Genomic DNA, 22,460 nt, shown 5'->3' with positions numbered 1-22,460 from the left:
TTTATTTTATTTTATTTTTTTATAAGTTATGATCCATTAACTTTTGAAGAGGCTTATAACGAAGAAAATTAAAGAAATGTTACGAATGAAGAGATGAGAGATGCATGCCACTAACAATACATGCACTTCTCGAAAGGCACAAGGAGAGATGGAGAAACATAAAAGTTGAATGGTGGCAAAAGGATGCAAACAACAATTTAGATTCAATTACAAAGAGATACTTACACTAGTAGATAGTAAGACTACTCATCTCTTTAGCTACTCAAATGAAATGGTAAGTCTTTCAAATATATGTCAAGTTAGCATTTCTCAATGGATATCTTCAAAATGAGGTTTATGTGCAACAATTCTCTAGTTTCATAATCCATGGAGAAGAAGATAAGGTATATAAATTTAAAAAAAACCTCTTTACATACTTAAATAAGCACCAAGAGCATAAAATTCAAGAATCAACAAACCCTTTAACTAAATTGATTTTTTTAAGTACCTTTTTGAATATACTCTATACTAAAAACTTAATATCCATGGAGATATTTTGTTTATATGCCTATATATAGATTATCTAATATTTATAGATAATAATTCAACTATGATCAAAGAATTCAGTATTTTATGAAAAAAGAGTTTAAGATGACCAACTTACGCATCCTTAAACATTGATGTCCAATAAAAAAAATAAATAGATGTTCATTGCATAAGCAAGCTATGCAAAAGAGATATTTAAAAAGTTCTCTATGGAGGATTACCAACCAATTGATATACATTTGGAATATGGTACCAAAGCTAATCAAGGAAGGGGAAGGTAAACTAATAAATTCAACTTATTGCAAGTCTTGTTAAATGTTTACGATATTTGAGATTTACTTACCCAATATACTATTTGAAGTTGATTTAATAAGTAGATATATGGAAGCTTCTAAGACATCTTATCTAAAGGTCACTAATAGAATTTTATAATATATTAAAAAGATAATTAACTATGATATATTTTATTCATTGTCTAAAAGTTTGAAGCTCATTGGATATAGTGACAATGATCGAAGCTATGATGATGAGAAAAGTATAATTAGATTTATATTTGATCTTAGTGGAGCTATATTCATAATCTTCTAAAAAATAACCTACGATTACTCTATCAAATTGTGAAGTAGAATATATAATAGCATCTTCTTATATTTATCATGCGGTTTGGCTAATAAAACTAATCCAAGAACTTCATATGCTGTAGGAGAAGTCAACTAAGATTTATGTTGATAATAAGTCAACTATTGCCCTAGCAAACAAATCTATCTTATATGAGAGATTTCATATCTTCTCTCATTTCTCCTTTGTCCATAATCTATTATTCACAGTGGTCATATAAAGAATAGAAAGAAAGGAAAAAGTAAATCTAGCTTTCTTCTTTCATGTATAGATTCACCGTACATGACAAATCACTATACATTGCTTTGCAATATCGAAGGTACCCTTTTGATTATCATGTTCAAAAGGTACACATTTTATATTAGATCTATAATATTTGATTTCAATCATGTTATTAAAATTTTATATAATAATTTTATTTCTTACTATTGGTATCAGAGCTATCATTGAAATATAAATTATCATAGATCATTAAAGAAACTAGATCTATTTATATATTAAATCTATTTTTGATCTATGTGTGCATTAGATCTATTTTGTATAAGATCTATTATTGTTATCATGTTTTGTTTATCAAAGATGTTTCTAATCTAATCATGTGACGTTTGCCTCACATGATCTTTTTATTTTCATAAACGAAAATATATTTGCAAGGCTGTTGGTCCAGGCCGACAGTCCCATAAGGCCGAGCGATGTGATAATAGTTGCGTCGTGCATTACACAGATGGCACTACTGCATGGGACAGAGCTCCTAGAATTTACTAAGATTGGGTTCAAGATATACTCTTCGGACACAGGAAAGTGGACAATTTTTTTATCAGAAGCTTGTTATTGAAGATGAGTACAATAGCGATCAGTGGAATGTTTTGTACGCCAGAGGCAACATATATTGGAACTATTTTCCTTATATAATATGGTTTGATCTTCATAAAAATATCTCAGCATGATGTCACCAATAAATAAGGATGACATTTATCGTCATTGTGTAAGGGTGATTGATGAAGAGATTTTGACAAGAACTCTATATATGAAGAATAATTCAATTTTAATATGGATGATGACCAACAATGGAGAATGGGTTAGGAGGTACCATGTTTTAGATTATATGAACATTAGGGACATCGAATTTTTTTCACTTCTATCATTCAGTGGGGGTGATAAGGTATTTATGGACCTGATATTATTTTCTCTGAGGAGGAAGGCAATGTTGTACTGTCACGACATGAAGACAGGAGAGACTATGATAATCGATAAGTTGAATCAGAATTGGCTATGGACACCTTGTCAGTAGTGTTAAATTACAATAACATGGCCGGGATTGATAGCTTAAAATACTAAGATCGGCAAGGCTTCTCTGCACCTCAAAATTTACAGTGACACAAATACAATAGTATTTCTTTTTATTTTGTTCTATTATAACATCACCACATTGAAGTGTATACACATATTATGTTGGCTTTACATATTGATGAGTATTATTTCTTTATAAATTAATAAATAAATTAAACCTCCCAAAAGTTAATAATTGTTCAGTATCTTTATTTAATGTCATATTTTTTTCTTTTGAAATGGTCCAAGGTTTATTCTTGAAATGATCCAAGGAGAAACCATGAGATACATCAAAGTTACATAGCCATATAAGCCAATAGCGGTGCATTTGTATTGTCATGGGCTATTTATAGTGAATGTGTTTAACATAATGTTCATGCTTTCAATTTATATATATCGTAGACAATATGTAAGAGGCTTGCATTAGGAAAAACTATCCAAAAATTGGAGCCTCTAGATTGTAACTTGTTGGGATCTACTTGAATAGAGATGTGGCTTACCTTCTATTTTGGATAATATTTAAGGATGGGTCATTGTATTGCCTAACGATCGATATAGCATGTGCACTCGCTCATGGGGATTATGTGCATAGCAAATTGCTTTGAAATATTTATCGTGTTGTTCTAAACTTATGAAGTCTACTTTTGTATTGCATTATCCATAAACTAATTTGTGTTAATTATTTTGCCTATATATTCACATTCACTAACCCAATTCTTTTCCATATGGGTCCCTAGGAGAATATAATTGATCCTTTATAGATGGATATCATAATGGTATTGTACTTTCATGACCTTAGTATGGATTATCTTAGTCGTGTGACACCTAAGTGATATAATCTACGAACATCCATCTTGACCTTAACCTTTTGCAACTCCAATCGATTTATATTAGTTTTGACCCATGTGACACATAAATGTTATCATTTGCAAGTGTTAGTTTTGACCGTAACCTCATGCAAGCCCAATGGGATTATATAAAGAAGAATTAATTGGAAAGATAAATGTACAGAGGAAGGCGGAGATGGTGCCTTGTGTTGGAAGAGGAAAAGAATAAGAGAGGTCCTGCTTTCCAATGTGGGGATGGGTTGATGCATCATGGCATGGGGTTAGGAAGGATTATAATAAATCCTGATGTCATCAGGAAACAAATTCTCATGCATGAGCATTGGGTTGCTATGGCGACGGAATGGACATGCAATTGGAAAATGACTGTGAGGTAATTTCTAGCATCAGGAGCGAAGACAAGATGGTTTAATCATAGCTTTCATGGAGTGGGATATCTGTCACGTTGACTCGGTTTCATTGCGCCAATCGCATGCAATGCTAGACTCGGCGTGTGATCATCCACAGGGTACTTAACATGCCACATGGCATGCTCGTGGATTGCCATGTCACAGCCTATTATTCATTGAAAAGACTAGAGAAACCTTTCCTCACTTTGCAATCAGTGAACAACATCTAATGCTTCCTCTTTTCCACGTTCTCTAGAACCCGTATATTACCATGATTCGTCCAATGTTTCCTTTACCAAATGATAAGGTTGAACGGCAGCATATCAAGGTATCGACAAAAGAATGTAATCAAGCAGCTCGTAATTAAGAACTTCAAACAGATGTTTTTATTGAAGAGCCATGGACATCGAATCCAACAATTTTTTTTTCTCCCCTTCAAACAAAGAACCAACCCGAGAACTCTAATGTGATCCGTCAAATTCAACTAGGATTTCTAGTCAGTTTGGCAAGCTATTGACTGCTCTCTTCATCACAGGCCCACGGCCGTTTTGACCCACAAAACTTCACGTAGCAAAGCAGCTTGAATCTACAACCAAAACTAGTTCTCCTAGTTCGTTTGGGAATCAGTTGTCACATGAGAAAACAGAGGTTGAGAGATGTGTGTCTAGGCAACGTTATCATGTTGGGATATAAGAATAATGAATATATAAATTTTAAAGTTTCTTGTCCAAAATCTAAGAAATAATCACAGGATAATAACTTAGATATAAAGATTATGTGATTATGCACAATATCCAAAATCTCATTAAATAATCACAATAAGAATATACTGTAGATCTAATCTATTGCCTAGACGATTAAGAACAATATCTCTATGTTGTTACTGTATTATTCCCTTTCCTTCTCTTATTTTTTTACTATTTTCTCCTCTTTTAATAAAAAGGTCAGGACTTTTAGGTTAAAGATATGTGGGCTGTGGGTCATTCCAGCTCACTATGGGCTGAACTGATAAGCTGTCAGCCCAACAATGCCTTCATCATCCACCATGAAGAAGCGAGACGATACCAATAAAGCCATCGACGGTACGAGGGTAATGGCATAATGGCAAGAAGTTCTTCAATATGCCATTGCAGTATCCGACATACACCAATGCTCGAAACAAGGATATGGATGAGATACAACTAGATTACTTACTCGAGAAGCACGAGCTATACTGTAAGGGAGGGAGATGTTGCCAAGAAAAGGAAGGATGCCATGGGCCACTTCGTCTAGTTTTAGGATTGAGGAGAGAAAGCAGCAGTCATGCTTAGTTCTTATTATTTGATATAAATAGTGCTCATGGGAGTTCCTTTATTCTTTGTTATCATGGACAAACTTCGAAACAAGATGTTTGATGTAATACTTATGTATGTCCATATCTTTTGATTTGTTCATGCTTTACACAGTATGTAGAGGGACAGTCGAATGCTTAACAGGCCCATTTTAGTTGGGTTTGGTGGCTGTTTTAGGCTTGTAAATAAAGGTTGTATCATATAGACACTTGTGAGAGATTTTTGATTTATAATTGACCATTTTAACCCTTTGTTGTGCAATTGTTCAGAGCTCGTAAAGTTTGTTTGTAATTTGTATTGTTTATTAAGTATTTTCATAAATGAATGCTTATGGATCACAAGTAAGGCATTCTCTCTCTAACCCATTTTCTCTTTTGTAGGTCCTAAGGGACCATGTGAGGCTTTGGGGAGGTTGACCTTTACGGGCAGATACGCACGAGCGTCACATGACTTAGGTAAAACCAACTAAGTTCGTAACATATGATATTAGAGTGGGATAAGCATTTATAGAAACACTTGGCATATAAACGTGGGGGACCTAACGGGGTTGCGTTGAGGGCAGCTAGCACATGCGATTGTTTGGGGGAAAACGGGCATGAAGATGTAGGAAAAAAGAGTCACTCATAGGAGCAGGCATCTGAGAGTGGCATTCAGAGGAATGGCCAACCCTTCACACTAGAGCCACCACGAGGACAAGCAAGCTGGGAAGAACGCAGAGCACACGAAAGTTGGGATGGCTGAGTTCGAGCTACGGCTCAATGTTGACAACTATACTTAATGGTTCTCAAGGCAAGCGAGGCACTTGGTAAAGGATGAGACCATGCAAGGTGGAAGAAGTTGCTCAGCGACCGAAAGAGTTATGCAAAGTTCACAGAGGTGAGGGGAATTGCTAACTTGAAAAATTCGGTACTCATGCATGGCCTTATATGCGGACGATGGAATATTCGTGGTCATCCCAAGGCGACCGAAACTCGTGCCATGGAGCATTGAAACTTTCTCTTCGGCATATGAAGGATGCATCCATAGGAGGCTGAAGTGTGCAGTGAGTTCAACATATTGCTAGGCCTTGAGTGGTGTAGTGGGGGCTGTATTAACGTGGAGTCGCAATCTAGCAAGTGTGTTTGCAGGAGGTAGAACAATGCACAGTTTGTTCAGCAAATCAGAGTAGTCCAAGGGGATGGTGGTCTCCGAAATGAAGAGAGATATTGCTTTAATGGGATATATATCTAGGAGAGATAAGTTCCGGCTCTCCAAAGGGAGAATCATGTATAACAGATCGCACTTGTTGAGGAGGAGTGCCTCAAAAATAATAACTCCACGAAGCTCAATAGACCGAGCGAGCAGTGAGAAGTCGTTGCATGATGTCGCTTAGAGAATACACTAGTGAATGCATTGTGAGATCAAGTGGGGGAGCGACCCAAAATAATACAAATGAAGGCACACTTGGAGTTGATATGGAGATCAGACTCAAGGGAGGGCTGATCCGTGGAATGGTGGGCGCGAGGGCCACCATCAATTCAATGCAAAATGAGGAGCGGAGCAACTTGGATATAACTTGGCGAAGTACCCAAGCCGCATGAAAGGAACCAGCATATAAGATGGAACATGGAGCAAAGGTACAGAGTTTTCTTTGGACAGAGGTCAAGGACATAAAATCTTGCAGAGGCAAGATTAGGATCATGTTGTTCTATAGGTCATTCATTCTAATGGAGCAGACTCATCTTACATTGTGCCAAATACGAAGGGAGCTTTTGGGCACATGCACCTTATCTTGGAGAAGCATTTGATAGAGAACTAAGGCAACTCAATTTGCGGAGGCGAAGTTGAGTTCAGAAGACCTTAGCATGGGGCAAGAGGACATGGAGACAAGTACTCTTGAAGAATATGTCACAATGTTACCATTCAAGTTGCCTTGAAGGAAGCGGTGCGCAGCGGAGATTGTACTGGAAGGGGCAGAGGCCCAGGATCCAAATAGTGGTGCACTAATGGCAGTAAAGTTGGTGGACTTTGGGAGCTACTAGGCGATGGACTATCCTAGAGTAGCGCTTCATCTTGGTGTGATCCAAGAGTGGGTGGATGAAGGTCGATTGCCAAAAGAATGGACAAAATCGAAAGTGGAAGAGACCCTGCGATGTATTGGCAGAGGCCACACATGGAGGGTTCACAATTCGAGTTTATCCCACAAGGATCAAAATGCAATGGAGATGTCACCAAGAGGCGATATGGTGCAGCGGATCATGGTGGAACAATTCATGGCAATGCGATACACATGTCTAGTCCCGTGAGGGACTAGATCATTCGGAGGTATGATTGAGAGCTATTGGAAGCTCCACTTCGGTGAACAACACAACGGCAAGAAGGGGTATGGATTCAAGGAGTGAAGGCCAAAGTACCGCAGAGGCAGGTGTTCCATATGTGCATCAAATTTTACATCGGATGAAAGCCTTGGTCATCAGCATATGGGGGTTGTGTTCCACCAAGGGAAAAGTTCGAACACAAGTACTAGTGAGTCCCATGGGAGGGACTTCATCATGCAGAGTTTGATCGAAGCACCTAGAGAGCTGGATTGCTCTTGAGTCCATATTCGCAAAAGGGAGCCCAACAAGTCGGAGGACAAGGTCGAGTAAGCGAACGTTATTACCAATGAAGCTAAGAAGAATAGAATCGGTGTAAACCCTACGAAGTGATGACAGAGGCCATGCATGGGAGTTGTAGTATATCTTTCCATTGACCAAAGGGATCTACTTGGAGAGCACAGAGGTGTTAAAGCAGAGGGTCGAAAGGATTGAGGAAGCGACGACGAGTTTAGAGGGATTTAGCTACCCAAATTCAAGCATCAGTTGGAATAAAGGTGGACGCGAAAAAGTACCACAGAGACATATCTGCTGATTGTAAAGAAAAGGGATGTAGATACGAGGTGATGAATAGTAGGGCCATGGACATGGCAGCACCATGGTGTCGTAGAGGCGGGACTTCCGTGAAAGTTATTGATCACTTGCTCTCATGGAGAGAGAGCTCTTAGTCATGAAAGGGGTCGAGGAGGTGGAGCATGCAGAGGTAAACTCCAAGTACCGAGACAAGGCTGAAGGGCAGAGGCCGAGGAACTTCGTAAGACCCGTGTCAATGAGCTTCTCATCAAGATAGCCGAAAGTAAGGGACTTCGGGTCATGCAAGAGTGCACGACCAAAGAACAAAGCAGGCAGTACACGGTGCTGTATCTTTGGTACTCAGTGGAGTAGGCTGTAGGGTTAATGGAGAAGATGGTACAATCCTAGAGGCAACCAAATCTATTAGAGAATTACTCCAAATTGGGGTGAAAACTTCTTGCATTCTAGAAGTTCGATGGCATTGAGAAGGTAAATCACAGTAGCTAACTCAATGCAAGGAGTGCAAACACTTCAAGTGCTTCAAAAGTGTGAGCAAAGAGTAGGCAATGGTCAATAACCAGTTTGATGCATAGAGTACAACCCTTGAGGAGGCGGGCGAAGTCAAGTAACCATTGCCTTCTCAACTCTTAAGAGAATGGGCGAAACCGAGTACCCAAATTCTCTTATCTATCCAGTAGAGGAGCGCTACACAGGTTCAAAGACCCTTCGAAGATAATGGAAGACAATAGTTGTCAAATCCTCACCAATGGTGATCAGTGCTACTAAGAGTAGATTACCTGCTTTATTTTCTAACAAAATGTCAATCGAAAGTGGAAGTGATGTGAATCTACTTGGAAGTGATAACTAAATAAAAGAAGAGTCGATGGATATTTTGTGAAGGAAGGACTCAAAACTTCAAAAGTTTGCTAGGCGATACTCGTTAAAGGTCCAACAAGCATCCACCTAGTTTAAGCAACATGAGGCATTTGAGAAATTGGTGCATAGTAAGGATGGTCTTTTCCTTCATCTGAAGGATCCGTAGGAATCAACAAGGATCAACACAACTCAGCCAACCCTACACTAGAGTCAAAGCCATTGGTGAGTTGAAACAGCATAGCGGATCAAAAGTTCAACTACTCAACAATAGCAGCGAAGAGCAGTTAGAAGCCAAGAGACACATTGCAACTAGAGCAGAAGATTGAAGACTCAGCAAAGGCGAGGAGTAGTAGTGTCCACAAAGGCTTCGACGAAGATGTCGAAGGAATGGGTGGGGGAGAATGTCACGGACAAACTTCAAAACAGGATGTTTGATGTAATACTTATGTATGACCGTATCTTTTGGTTTGTTCATGCTTTTCACAGCATGTAGAGAGATGGTCCATTTTAGTTGGGTTTAGTGGCTGTTTAGGCTTGTAAATAAAAGTTACGTCATGTAGACACATATGAGAGATTTTCGGTCTATAATAGACCATTTTGACCCTTTGTTGTGTAACTATTCAGAGCTTGTAAAGTTTGTTTGTAATTTGCACTATCTATAAAGTATTTTTAGAAATGAATGCTTGCGAATCCCGAGTGAGGGATTCTCTCTTTAACTCATTTTATCATTTGTAGGTCCTAAGGGACCATGGGAGTCTTCGGGGAAGTCGATCTTTGCGGACGGACACGCAAGGGTGCCGCACGACTTAAGCAAAACCAGCTAAGTCTGTGACATTACGATCTTTTCATCCGTATCACGATTAATTGCAAAACTTACGTTCTTTTATTCCAATCATGGTCTAATAATTGATCAATAACAAATTTATTTGTGTCTAATATTATTAAAAAGTAAAATTTTATGTTGAAGAAAACAATAAACATTTTATTGGTTGTTTCTTAATTAGCCTAGAGGTGATCTTGGGAACAATATATTGTTTTGTTCTCAATTAGCCTATGCCACGTAATTGCAGAGAGTATCGATTGAATAAGCCTTTTGAGGTAAAGCAGAGAGAATAAAAGTCCTGAGTTGCATAAAATAAAATATGATTTATTCTTTTTTTGCTTTGAAGTTTCATAAAACAGAGTTTGTCTAGTATAAAGCGACGATATAGAACAATTATGACAACCGACAAACTAGACTCACACCGACTGATCACACCCAAAGAAACCTAATCGTAGACTCGAACAATTCACGATGAGACTAATTTCGAGTACAGTTTCTCTATATTATCCATAATTAAATTGTTACGGCAGTATCGGTTCAATTAATAAAGACCTGATGCGATCGCTCATTACTAGGCCGGGTTTGCCGAGTCCGTCTCCGTACTGGTACATGCATTGGGCCATTCGAGGGATATTGATGGCCATCATTTTCAGGTTTTCCTCAAAACGCGAAGTGAAACTTCGATCTCCGTTTATTGCTCTCCAATTCCCCTTGATTAATCCCCTGATATGCCTACGAGCCGCGTCCTCCGACACACCGGTCTCATGCATGTAGCACTGGATAGATTTGGATACATCGCCTCTTTCAAGCTCGTCCTGCACAAAAAAAACCGATGCAGAAAGGAGAAACTGTGTGAACTATTTATTACGTTCGTTTCATGAACGAATGATTTAAGTATGGAACAATTCTCATACCGTGGAAGTACCCAAATCATCACAAAGTCGAAAAATCATGGACGGCCATCTTGCAAACTCAGGGCAGCTTTGGAAATCATCCAAGGCCTCCTGAGTTAAATCGTCACTGGTGCAATAAGCAAGAGTCAGTATTAGGGGAACTGATACTGATACCAGTGCGTTCTCCAAGTACTCTCCAAGATTGGGTGTGTAGCCTTGGTGGTACCACCTCGCTTCCACCGTGAAAGTCTTCAATAGATCTGCCCACTGAAACCAAGACTATTACTCCTTCGAAAGTGGAACTGCATGATTGATGCACAAAAGAGGAAGGGATCGATATGTTACTGCTTTTTTTAGGTGTGGAATTATGTCCAGTCCCTTCTCTTTCTGAACATTGTATGCGATGTCATTTGTAGTGTTGAAGAGGGCTAGAAAACATATCCTCATATACTCTGGAAGTTTGTCCATTGCATTAACATCCCATCTGCAACATCCATCAGAGTAGAAGTTGTCAAGAATCAAAGATAGTTGAAATTTTATCTCTTGCATGCATGACGTGGAGGAGTTATTCATCACCTATCGACAGCATCCGTGAAGAGCTCGAGCTCATCCATGGTGCCGTAAATATCATACACATCATCTAATGTTACTATAAAGCAGTTTGCCTTCGTGTGCAACTCCCTGCATCTACCAAACTGTGGCTCAAAAACCCAGCCAACAGTCCAGAAATAGTTCTCCACCAACCTGTCCCTTGAAAATGGAAGCCTCTGCGCCAGGCCAAGATTGTTCCACCACCTGATCGATAGCCATAAGTTTGTGCTGAATTTTGCTGGTTCATAAACGAGGGCAGAATGCACAAGACATGATTCAAGTAAAGCAAGCTCAAAATACCTCGACACTTCTCTGAGTTCCCTCTGATATATGATCTGAACCCTATTGAAGTCCAACTTAGCCAATTCAAGTAGGACAGGGTTCATCTTCGCTTCCCTTTGTGATGCTTCTATGAACCACCTGGTCTGTAGCCTCGGCATCCTCCAGTTCAATGGAAGCTCCAAGGCATGGGCTACGTGCTCCCTGAGATGAGGCTCAAGTGATCCCTCCATGAGGCTCTTGAGTTGTTTAGTTGTGAAGTTCGTAGCTTCTTCCAGCACGTGCTCTCCTTCCTTTGCAAGATGGGAAGCCTCGTACAAGCTCACCAATCCTTCAGTCTGGTGGCGAAGGCTGGCTTTCAAGTTTCCCTTCTCATCCATAAATCGGTAGAATACACCTTCAGTCCATCCACATAATTTGTGCAAGTTAGATTGTGACACCATGATAGAACAGAATAAACACAAAATTCCATTAGTATGTTAGGCTATTAACGTGGCATAATTTATGACTAATTGGACATATTTCTAGTTGTCTCAGTTTTATGGAAGTAATTGTTCTAGCAATATATGAGGTACATCAGCGACAATGCTGTATCAGTCGCCAAGAAAGGAGTAAAGTAGGATATACAGCTTAATCACCTTCAGAAACAGCAAACCCATGTTCTCTGAGAAGCCTGAACATAAGAGCCGTGGCATGAAGATTATCCTTCAGCAACATGTTCACCTTTTCCACGGAACCGTATATAGTCCCTAAAGCATCCTTAATATCCTCCTTAAAGTGATACGCCACCCCAAGCTGCTGCAGGTGATCGATCAGTTGAAGCTGCTCCTCCATTCCCTTCTTCGTGTAGATCAGATGTTTCACGTCCTCTGTCAGTTTGCCCATCCTTGTTGCGTTATCCTCCTCCACCTAATGAAAGCTTGTCAGTAACCAATGCGAATTATAGATAAACTCAAGCTTGCATATTGCATGCACGCCGACCTTGGTGTCAGTTGTGAGCGATTGTATGTATTCGTCGCTCCACGAGCTCGGTTGGTAATCAGCCGATCGCCGAGGAGGAGGAGTCCGCGCAGTACACCGGATTGGCAGTAGGATGCATCGACGCGGTGAAGACTTGGAGGGGTCGGTCCGCGGATAGGCACCGATCAAGCGGCAGCAGAAGGACGGAGCAGAAGAGCAGAAAGCCATTTGGCTCGGTGGATAACACCCAGTAGTAGATCGGAGAATCTGATGGGCTCTGTAATGGTGGTGTTGGCGTTGGATTTATAGTGCCAGAGGCGGTGAAAACAGGATGGATTCAGTTACGAGGCTCTCGTGCCTCTCGACGTACGTCCGACCTCCCTAAAACGAGATTCACGAGCAGAATGCTAAGCGGCCACGTAGGTACAGCCTCAATTATATCCACAAAAGCTCCACATCATCGTGTTCGAACCAAATGTAATTCCAAGTGTCCAAAAATATCTCTGGCACCATAGTGGAAGAAGCCACTTTAGAAAATAGTTTATTCAAGGAATTGATTTGATTAAATTCGACGCCATTGGGCCAAGCCCGCCTCGATCCTTTATCGTTCCGATCCGATGTGCTGTACGTTAACTACTCAAGTCCATCTAGAAGGAACTGAAACACAGTTGAGTGAATTTCTCCAAATTGACCTATAGAAAGTAAAGACCAATCAAGAATCATTAGGTGAAGTATCACATCTGGCAATATTAATGGATAAAAGATAAAGAAAGTCCACCTGTATGATCACCAACATGTGAAGCTTACGCTATTGTACTACAATCTATTATTAATCTCGCATTCATAAAATGATAAGGAGAGGCCACTTGTATGATCACAAATATGTGAAGCTGTGCTATTGTACTTCATTTTTTTCAAATTAATAATTATGATAATAGTGTGTGCTTGTGAAACGTATGGGAGGGTAAGCTTGGATGTGAACGAAACTTGAGTTACTATTATTTTATCTCGATTTAATCTCATGTCAAATGGACAACGTGGCATATTTGATAATTGATCACAAAGATCGATAAGAGACAAAGGTAATATTTTTCTTGAGCTTAGTAATGAAAAGCAAGTATGCATTTATATGTTTATTATGTTTTTGATATAAAAAATAATATTTTAAGCTTAGATCTATTGATTGAAAAAAGATATGATATTAAAATCACATATTATATATTCATGATAAGAACAAGACTTTAATCACTCATGTGAAAATGACTAAGAACATGATGTTGCTTCTACGATTGAATATAACAAAATAGGTTATTTGGGAACCAATTCCATGTCCAAATAAATGCAAATACGACCCATCCCGTTAGTGAATGGGGAACGTTTATGCCACGTTAGTAGTGTCCCACTTCACACAGTTATATCGTGCACGTCCAAAGCTTTTGTTTCCCACCACAAAGTGGACATTTCATGTGGCAGTCTAAACATGAACACCAATATTTATCGCATACGACATGACGTACTACTACCAACTGTCATCCATCAATCAGGTCATACGAATTAGCATCGCATTTCTCTCGAGTATCACATTGGCCGAATTGAGAATTGTGACTATGTCTATCGGATACGACATGATGTACTACCAACTGCAATCCGTCAGATCGTACGAATGTATTAGCCAAATTAACGTTATCGTCTCCGTTTACTAGCATCAAATATTAAAAAAAAATTATCTTTTATTTTTATATTTTTATTAATAAAACTAATATTATTATGATACAGATATAATTATTTTAGTTTCATAATTATAAAGATATCAATATATTTTTTTAAAGTATAATGATCGAAACGTTCAAGGTCTACCTACAAGGCATATTCTATAGTTAACCCTATTGAATTGATCAAATTAAAAATTATGAGCAAAATATTTTTGGTGTGCTGTACGTTAACTACTCAAGTCCATATAGAACGAACAGAAACTCCATTGACACTATAACCAATTGACTGTGACATCAGAAAATGTTACAAGAATTATTAGGTTAAGCATCAAATCCAGTAATATTAAAGGATAAAAGATAAAGAAAGTCCACCTGTATGATCACCAATGAAGCTTACACTATTGTACTACAATCTTTTATTAATCTCGCATTCATAAAATGATTAAAAAAAAAGAAAAGTCCACTTGTATGATCAATATGTGAAGCCGGTGCTATTGAACTTCATTTTATTAAAATTAATTATTATGATAACAGTGTGTGCTTGTGCACTCTGAAGCTGTAGCTTATGGGAAGTCAAGTTTGGATGTGAACGAAACTTCCAGTTGCTATTATTTTTGTTTTCATGATGTATTGATTTAATCTCATGTCAAATTGACACCATGGGATATCACAATTTTACCTACAGATCAGGATGGTCATAAATTTTGGGATCTTATTATTGTCAAAATAATTATTTGTGCTAAGCAAATCACATCAATCCTTAATTTTCACACACCCATTGGGTTAAAGTTTTCCTAACCAAATATGACAGTCTCCACCCTTTGGTCCCTTCCAAAACATAAACGAACCTCTATAGCCTATAAATCTATTCTTGAGCTCACCGTCAATATCAATTATCGTTTCCAAAAACTCATTAGAAATGGCAACAACACCAAAATCTAGAATGACCTTGGTTTTGATAATACTCTTAACCAATAGCCCACTTTTGTGGGGTGAATGAAATGAGTAATTTTTGTGTTGTTTATGATCTTATAACAAATTCTCATTAGAACTTAAGAGCGCTTGTGTCCTTCTTCCACCCCTTTCTTGTCCAGCACATCCTAGCAGTCCACCTCTCTTGACACCTCGATAATGACTCGTAGGTTTGGACCAGTACTCCATTAAGCAGTGCAACAGTGAGCAGTACCGATAAGCATCTCTCTAGGTAATACACTCCCGAGAAGCCTTAACAAGGCTGGAAGGTGATTCCACATCTAAGAATTGCTTCCAAAATAAAAATCTTTTTTCTGAAATTACTTGCCTACTTTCAACGACATCTCTAACATTATTCACTGTGAACAAGGCTCATGTTTTGTTTGCCACATATCTTTAGACTCCTCTTCTTATATCCTTTTAGACTGCAGCTTTGCATAGGCCTACTGGGCAGCCTTACAGCAACACTTACACTTCCATTTTCACCTTTTCTCTTCCTGGTTTCAGGGAGTCTGGATAGTTGAGGATCCCTCTCTCGATAGTTCTTCCCGTGATAGCCTACTTAGCATCATTGCTACCTCCTTTCGGTTTTCGTGGAACAATCAAAATGACGACGTCGATGTTTCTTCGCTCTCAAGGAAAGCTCTGCTCAGAGATCGGAATGCGGAAATTTCTTCGCTCTCAAGGAAAGCTCTGCTGAATGCGGAAATAACTTAATTATGCTATATCAAAATGACGACGTCAACGTCGATGTAAGCAAAAAAAATTAATTATGCTATATTTGAAATACGAAAATAACTTATATGCTAGGATCGGAATCAAATGCATAGATCTAATTATTACTATACGTACCTTTTGATACTATCTGTTCAGAGATCTCGTCTGATCTGCTAAGCACTATCTTTAATTCAAGATTACAGTAGCCACCGTGTGCAAGGAGGAGTAGATCTCAAGAGATTTCCTCTCATCAAGGTTATCTTTCGAGGAATCGTTTAATAAGTGGACTTTATTCTATTGGCTAAAATATTTCAACGGAACCTAATTAATTATATATCTTATACAATTATAAAAATACCATAAAATTTAATATTCTCCTACTTGGTTCATTAATTGATAAGATATAAAAGATATATCCATTAATTGATCCATTAATTTATATTGTTTGGAGACCAATTTGACAGAATCCTTTAGGTAAAAAAATTAAATAAATAAATAAATATAAAAACGACCCATTTTATTAGTGCATAGGAGAACATTTATGCCACGCTAATAGCGTACCAATTCACAGTTATAATTTGCATCTTGAAAGCTTTTGTTTCCTAACACAATGTGGACATCCAATGTGACAGTCTAAATATAAATATCTTGATGCCGGGTGACATTAAACCTCATCCCGTGATAAGGATGGGGTTTCCTGGCTAACAGTACCGTCAACGTCATCTGGTTCGCTAAATAAATGTGTAGGGAGGTCTTGCGTTGATAGCAGCCTTTAAGGTTGGTGATGCATCTGGACGACACCTTGTCCTCGTTCTTATCTTTCCACGATGAAGTTGATATAATGCTGCAACGACTTCCCGCCTCTTTCCCGGCGGACAACGCACGGAGATGTAAGAAATAGTTGGAGAGAGAGAGAGAGAGAGAGTTACGCCTCCTCATTACGATGTGCTATAGATGACTAGATTTTATAGTCAGGCATATTTTGACTCTCAAAACATGTCGAGTTAGAATCCATATTAAGATGCTATTCGACAGCCACGTCTTGGGAATCTCAAGGAATACTAAATCAGAATCCGTACTAAGATACTGCTCGGCACGTTCACCACGTCAATCCATGTACGACCAACCCACGTGCAGTAATATAAAGACCTATAGCCGACATTTGACCAGAGGAAAAAAAGATGACAAAATCAATTGATCACTCGATTGACTTACTCGTCAAAGGGGCCTCATCGGGAATCACTCGACGGGAGTCATTTTTGTAGGAAAACACGATCACCTCACGAAAACGATCTACCACCACTCGGAAATCGCCATCGAGTACACGAAGGAGTGTAGCCAATCGATCCGGATCCCGACCAATGCCAACCAGCACTCCTTTTTGAGGGCACGGCCACCTCACGAAGACGAGCTACCAACCACCTCGGAGAAGGAGAGATGCAGCTCGGCATACATAACACATGGATCGGCACATCAGGGAACGTTGATCAACACCCCATCGCGAGGGTCCGATCGACCTCGACATCTCACTCAGCCGATAGAAGATTCCCGACATCGATCCATGGATTAGGCCGTGCTGACTTACCCGTCACAACACATTTGTTCGCTCACAATAATGATCCACTGGTTCGTCCACTCTGAGCGCGTTTGGCAGCATCTTTGCCGACTTTGTTTCCACCCACAATAATATGCAGAGCCAGTGTGCGACAGCGTGCAGCAGTCATTTGGTACCGAGCTTAGACGAAGTAGCGTAATGGAGTGACTACCAACGCGTTTATTGAACGAAGTAGCGTGATGACGCACCGACGGCAGAGTCCAAAGTTGGAATGCGTTTAGTGAACGAGTCCTGAGTCTTCTGATGCACCGACGGAAGAGTCCACAGGTGGGCCCCCGTCGCACCCCGAAGGTCCAACTACAAAGCGGTCCTCGCCGTCCTCGCGTGAGCAGAGGCGCAGGCGACGCTGCGCGGCACCTCCGCGACGAGCGGCGGCTCTCGCCGCCTTCGCGCGAGCAAGGGAGTAGGCGGCACTGTGCGGCACCTCCATGGCCAACGACAACAGTGAGGGTGGGGGGTCCGACAGGGGCCATGTAGCCTCCTCGCCGATGTGGTCTCACACCCACTCCTCGTGCCCCTTCCTTGCCGACGCGCTCTCCTCGTGCCCCCTCATCGCCGTTAGCCACGGGCAAGGAAGTAGGGGCGACTCGCCCTCGTGACTAACGACGACGTTGAGGGTCGGAGGGCAATTGGGGCGACCATGCACGAGGTGGAGTGGGGCCGCCGGTGAGGCAGAGGTGCGACCAGGCCTGGCACAAGCGGAGGGGCCGCTAGGTTATGGCAGGAATTTTTCAACATATCGAGGGCAAAATCATCTTTTTAGGCAGTTAGAGCGGTTCTATGAGCAATTCTGTAACTTACAAGCTTTTTCAAAGAATTTACCCAATAATGTTTTATTCTTAATTAGATTAAGAATAAAAATCTAATTAAGTAGGTCTTTTCATATGACCGTCAATAATAATGATCGAGAGAAATTAAAAATCCAATCTCAATTAGTAGCATAAAATAAATCATACTTTAGGATTTTTTTGTCTTTAATATTTCATAAAGAAAGTTTTTCTAGTTCCAAAGCGCTGATACAGATAAATTATCACAACCAACAAACTAGAATTACATCATCAATACCTTTTACCGAATAAAAAGAGCGATCACACCTAAAGAATCTTCTTAATCAAAGGCTTGGACAAATCACGAGGAGACTTATAGCTTCACGATATTATCCTTAATTTCATTGTTACTAAAGTATAGGTTCAATTATCAAAGACCTGATGCGATCCTCAATCACTTGGCCGGGTTTCCCATGTCCATCTCCGTATTGGTACATGCATTGGGCCATTCGAGGGACATTAATGATCATCATTTTTATGTTTTCCTCTAAACGAGAAGTAAAACTTCTATCTCCATTTATTGCTCTCCAATTCTCTCTAATCAATCGTCTGATATGGTAACGAGCCGCGGACTCCGATAAGCCGCTCTCATGCATGTAACACTGGATAGATTTGGGCACATCTCCTCTAACAAGCTCGTCCTGCACAAAAACAACCGATGCAGAGAGGAGAAACTGTGTGAACTCTTTATCGCCATGATTCCATGAACGAATGATAATTATGGTGCATTTCAAATACCTTGGAAGTACCCAAATCATCACAAAGTCGAAGGATCATGGATGACCGTCTTGCAATCTCAGGACAGCTGTGGAAGTCTTCCAAGGCCTCTCGAGTTACATCGTCACTGGTGCAATAAGCAAGAGTCAATGCCAGGGGACCCGATATCGATACTAGTGCGTTCTCCAAGTACTCTTCAAGATTGGGTGTGTAGCCTTGGTGGTACCACCTTGCTTCCACCATGTATGCTTTGCATAGATCTGCCCACTGAATCCAAGGGTAGCACTGTTTATAAAGTGGAACTGCATGATTGACGATACACAAAAGAGGGGGGATGGGATCGATATGTTACTGCTTTTTTTAGGTGTGGAATTATATCCAGACCCTTCTCTTTCATAACATTGTACGCGGTGTCATTTGTAGTGTTGAAGAGGGCTAGAAAACATATCTTCATGTACTCTGGAAATTTGTCCATTGCATTAATATCCCATCTGCAGCATCCATCCGAGTAGATGTTATCACGAATCAAAGATTGTTGAAATAACATCTCCATGCATCACGTGGAGGAGTTCTTTACCTATCGACGGCATCCGTGAAAAGTTCGAGCTCATCCATCGTGCCGTAAACATCATACACATCATCTATTGTTGTTATCAGGCAGTTTGCCTTTGTCTGCGCCTCCCTGCATCTTGCAAACTGTGGCTCAAAAGCCCAGCCAACTGTCCAGAAATAGTTCTCCACCAACCTGTCCCTCGAAAATGGAAGCCTCTGCGCCAGGCCAAGATTGCTCCACCATCTGATCGACAGCCAGAAGTTTGTGCTGAAGTTTGCTGATTCATGGACGAGGGCAGAATGTACATGACATGATTCAAGTAAAGCAAGCTCAAAATACCTCGACACTTCTCTGAGTTCCCTCTGATGTATGTTCTGAACCCTGTTGAAGTCCAACTTAGCCAATTCAAGCAGGACAGGGTTCATCTTCGCTTCCCTCTGGGATGCTTCTATGAACCACCTGGTCTGTAACCTCGGCATCCTCCAGTTCAATGGAAGCTCCAAGGCATGGGCTACGTGCTCCCTGAGATGAGGCTCAAGTGATCCCTCCATGAGGCTCTTGAGCTGTTTAGTTGTAAAGTTTATAGCTTCTTCCAGCACGTGCTCTGCTTCCTTTGCAAGATGGGAAGCCTCGTACAAGCTCACCAATCCTTCGGTATGGTGGCGAAGGCTGGCTTTCAAGTTGCCCTTCCCATCCATAAATCGGTTGAATGCACCTTCAGTCCATCCACATAATTTGTGCATGTTAGATTGTGACACCATGATAGAACAGAATAAACACAAAATTCCAATCGTATGTTAGGCTATTAACGTGGCATAATTGTATGACTAATTGGACATATTTCTAGTTGTCTCAGTTTCATGAAAGTAATTGTTCTAACAATTTATAGAAGTACATCGACGACAATGTTGGATCAGTTGCCAAGAAAGGAGTAAAGCAGGATGGATATATAGCTTAATCACCTTCAGAAACAGCAAACCCATGTTCTCTGAGAAGCCTGAACATAAGAGCCGTGGCATGAAGATTATCCTTCAGCAACATGTTCACCTCTTCCATGGAACGGTGTATTGTCCATAAAGCATCCTTAATATCCTCGTTAAAGTGATACGCCACCCCAAGCTGCTGCAGGTGATCGATCAGTTGAAGCTGGTCCTCAATTCCCTTCTTCATGTAGATCAGTTGTTTCACATGCTCCGTCAGTTTTCCCATCCTTGTTGCGTTATCCTCCTCCACCTAATGAAAGATAGTCAGTAACCTGTGCGAACTATAGATAAAACTCAAGCTTACAGATTGCATGCATACCGACCTTGGTGTCATTTCTTAGCGATTGGATGTATTCGTCACTCCACGAGCTTGGCTGGTAATTAGCCGATCTCCGATGAGGAGTCTGCGCAGCACACCGGATATGTGGTCGGAGGCACGGACGGGGTGAAGCATTGGAGGGCGCGGTCCAACGGTAGACACCGATCAATTTGCAGGAGAAGGTCGGAGCGCAGAAAGTCATTTGGCTCAGTGGACAACACTCAGTAGAAGATGGAGAATCTGATGGGCTTGTTGTGATGGCCGTGTTGGTGATGGATGGATTTATTAGCGCGGGAGTAAGTGAGAAGAGAATTGGGTAACGAGGTTCTCGTGCAGTCCGACCTCCACAAAACGAGATTCACAAGCAGACTGCTGTGCGGCCAGCCATATCTACGCCACCTCCACATCAACGTGTTCCAAACAAATGTAGAAACTTAGTAAACGAAGAAAAAGTAACAAAACAGAAAAGAATATATATATATATATATATATATATATATATATATATATATATATATATATATATATATATATTCTGCTCGATGAGTCGGCAGGCATGCCGCGTGAATGCTTCTTCACCTACTTTTGTCTTCTTTCCTCTTCTCCGCTTTTCTCAACGTTGTCACCGGCCATTTGCAATGACGGCAATGATGTCACTTAAAGAAGTAATTAACTGGAGGAGTTGATATAATCAACTTCGACATCATCGGAACAAGCCCATGCCTGGACGTTTAGTTCAGTCATTTAGTCTTGATTTTGAGTTAAGAGTTTCAAATAATCTGCGGAGGCATGAACCGAAGTTGAATAAAAAGGAATTTGTAATCATTATTAGTGCGTTCGGAAGTGATTAGAATTCGGCTGCAACTCTCACGTTCGGATTGATAAGTGACAACGATTTGGTTCAGTTATAAACATTGAATTTTATATGTTACAGCTAAAATTATTTTAAATTGTTTGGGGTCCAATTTGACGGGAGAACGTTTATATCGTGCATGTTGAAAGCTTTTATCACGTGGACATTGCACTACTACCATCTGGCATCCATTGGATTTATCTAAATTGACCAAATTGAGAATTGTGACTAAAGAATTGTTGGTATTGTGGGCTGTACATTAAGAGAGTAAATAAGTGCAGCACCTGTCAGCCGGACCCCTCAAGTCTTTTTATCTTCCAAGGAATGGAAACAAAGTGACGAGATGAGTGAATCTACAAATACCATAAGTCATTTTATATTTCACCAATAACTTATGGACATCGATAAAGATTTTAAACTGACAGTATGTATATAAAATTACCCTCGAGAAAGCAAAGACCAATCAACGTGACACTGTGCATGATGTTAAAAGAATTATTAGGTTAAGGATCGATGGAGTCCAGTTATATGATCACCAACATGTGAAGCTTACGTGTTATATAATTAATCCCACGATCTTAAAGGATAAAAAAGCGTCCACTTGTTTGATCACCAGCATCTGAAGTTTATGTTATTGTATTTCACTTTATATATTCGTGCCATATTGAAGAGTAGAAGACAAAAATATTCGTTACGATAATATTGCGTGCTTGTGCATTCTAAAATTTTTATAGATAAGTGATTTGGGTTAGATTTGAAGTGAAATCAAATCGAAATTGAATTGGGTTGAAATCAGAACCAAATTGATCTGACGAGTCATCGACTCTAAATTAAACTCAAAGTGGTTTTATCTGACTTGATTTTAG

At 40.0% G+C, this 22,460-nt stretch overlaps 2 protein-coding genes across 3 annotated transcripts; both read right to left on the bottom strand.

The window, feature by feature from the left end:
* Nucleotides 1-9,958: 9,958 nt before the first annotated feature.
* Nucleotides 9,959-11,781, bottom strand: LOC135635314 (monoterpene synthase 8, chloroplastic-like). Its single transcript, XM_065146303.1, has 5 exons — nucleotides 11,388-11,781; nucleotides 11,073-11,291; nucleotides 10,842-10,980; nucleotides 10,518-10,763; nucleotides 9,959-10,418 (listed from the first exon to the last, which is right to left on the bottom strand). The coding sequence occupies exons 1-5, from the start codon at nucleotides 11,744-11,746 to the stop codon at nucleotides 10,125-10,127; spliced, it is 1,257 nt and encodes a 418-aa protein (XP_065002375.1). The 5' UTR covers nucleotides 11,747-11,781; the 3' UTR covers nucleotides 9,959-10,124.
* A 6,517-nt stretch (nucleotides 11,782-18,298) lies between these two features.
* LOC135635124 (monoterpene synthase 8, chloroplastic-like) lies at nucleotides 18,299-20,980 on the bottom strand. Of its 2 annotated transcripts, XM_065145996.1 has the most exons (7): nucleotides 20,746-20,980; nucleotides 20,402-20,672; nucleotides 19,779-20,154; nucleotides 19,464-19,682; nucleotides 19,239-19,377; nucleotides 18,908-19,153; nucleotides 18,299-18,810 (listed from the first exon to the last, which is right to left on the bottom strand). In XM_065145996.1, exons 1-7 carry the CDS (start codon nucleotides 20,941-20,943, stop codon nucleotides 18,520-18,522), a joined length of 1,740 nt encoding a protein of 579 aa, XP_065002068.1. In that variant the 5' UTR covers nucleotides 20,944-20,980; the 3' UTR covers nucleotides 18,299-18,519. The 2 variants fall into 2 exon arrangements, with proteins under 2 accessions (XP_065002068.1, XP_065002067.1); XM_065145995.1 differs by having other exon boundaries at nucleotides 19,464-20,154.
* Between the last annotated feature and the right edge of the window lie 1,480 nt (nucleotides 20,981-22,460).

The sequence above is a fragment of the Musa acuminata genome, chromosome BXJ3-4 (genome assembly GCF_036884655.1).
Source record: "Musa acuminata AAA Group cultivar baxijiao chromosome BXJ3-4, Cavendish_Baxijiao_AAA, whole genome shotgun sequence".
Classification (NCBI taxonomy): domain Eukaryota; kingdom Viridiplantae; phylum Streptophyta; class Magnoliopsida; order Zingiberales; family Musaceae; genus Musa; species Musa acuminata.
Note: the sequence above shows the minus strand (reverse complement) of the source record. Positions and strands in the feature narration are given on the sequence as shown.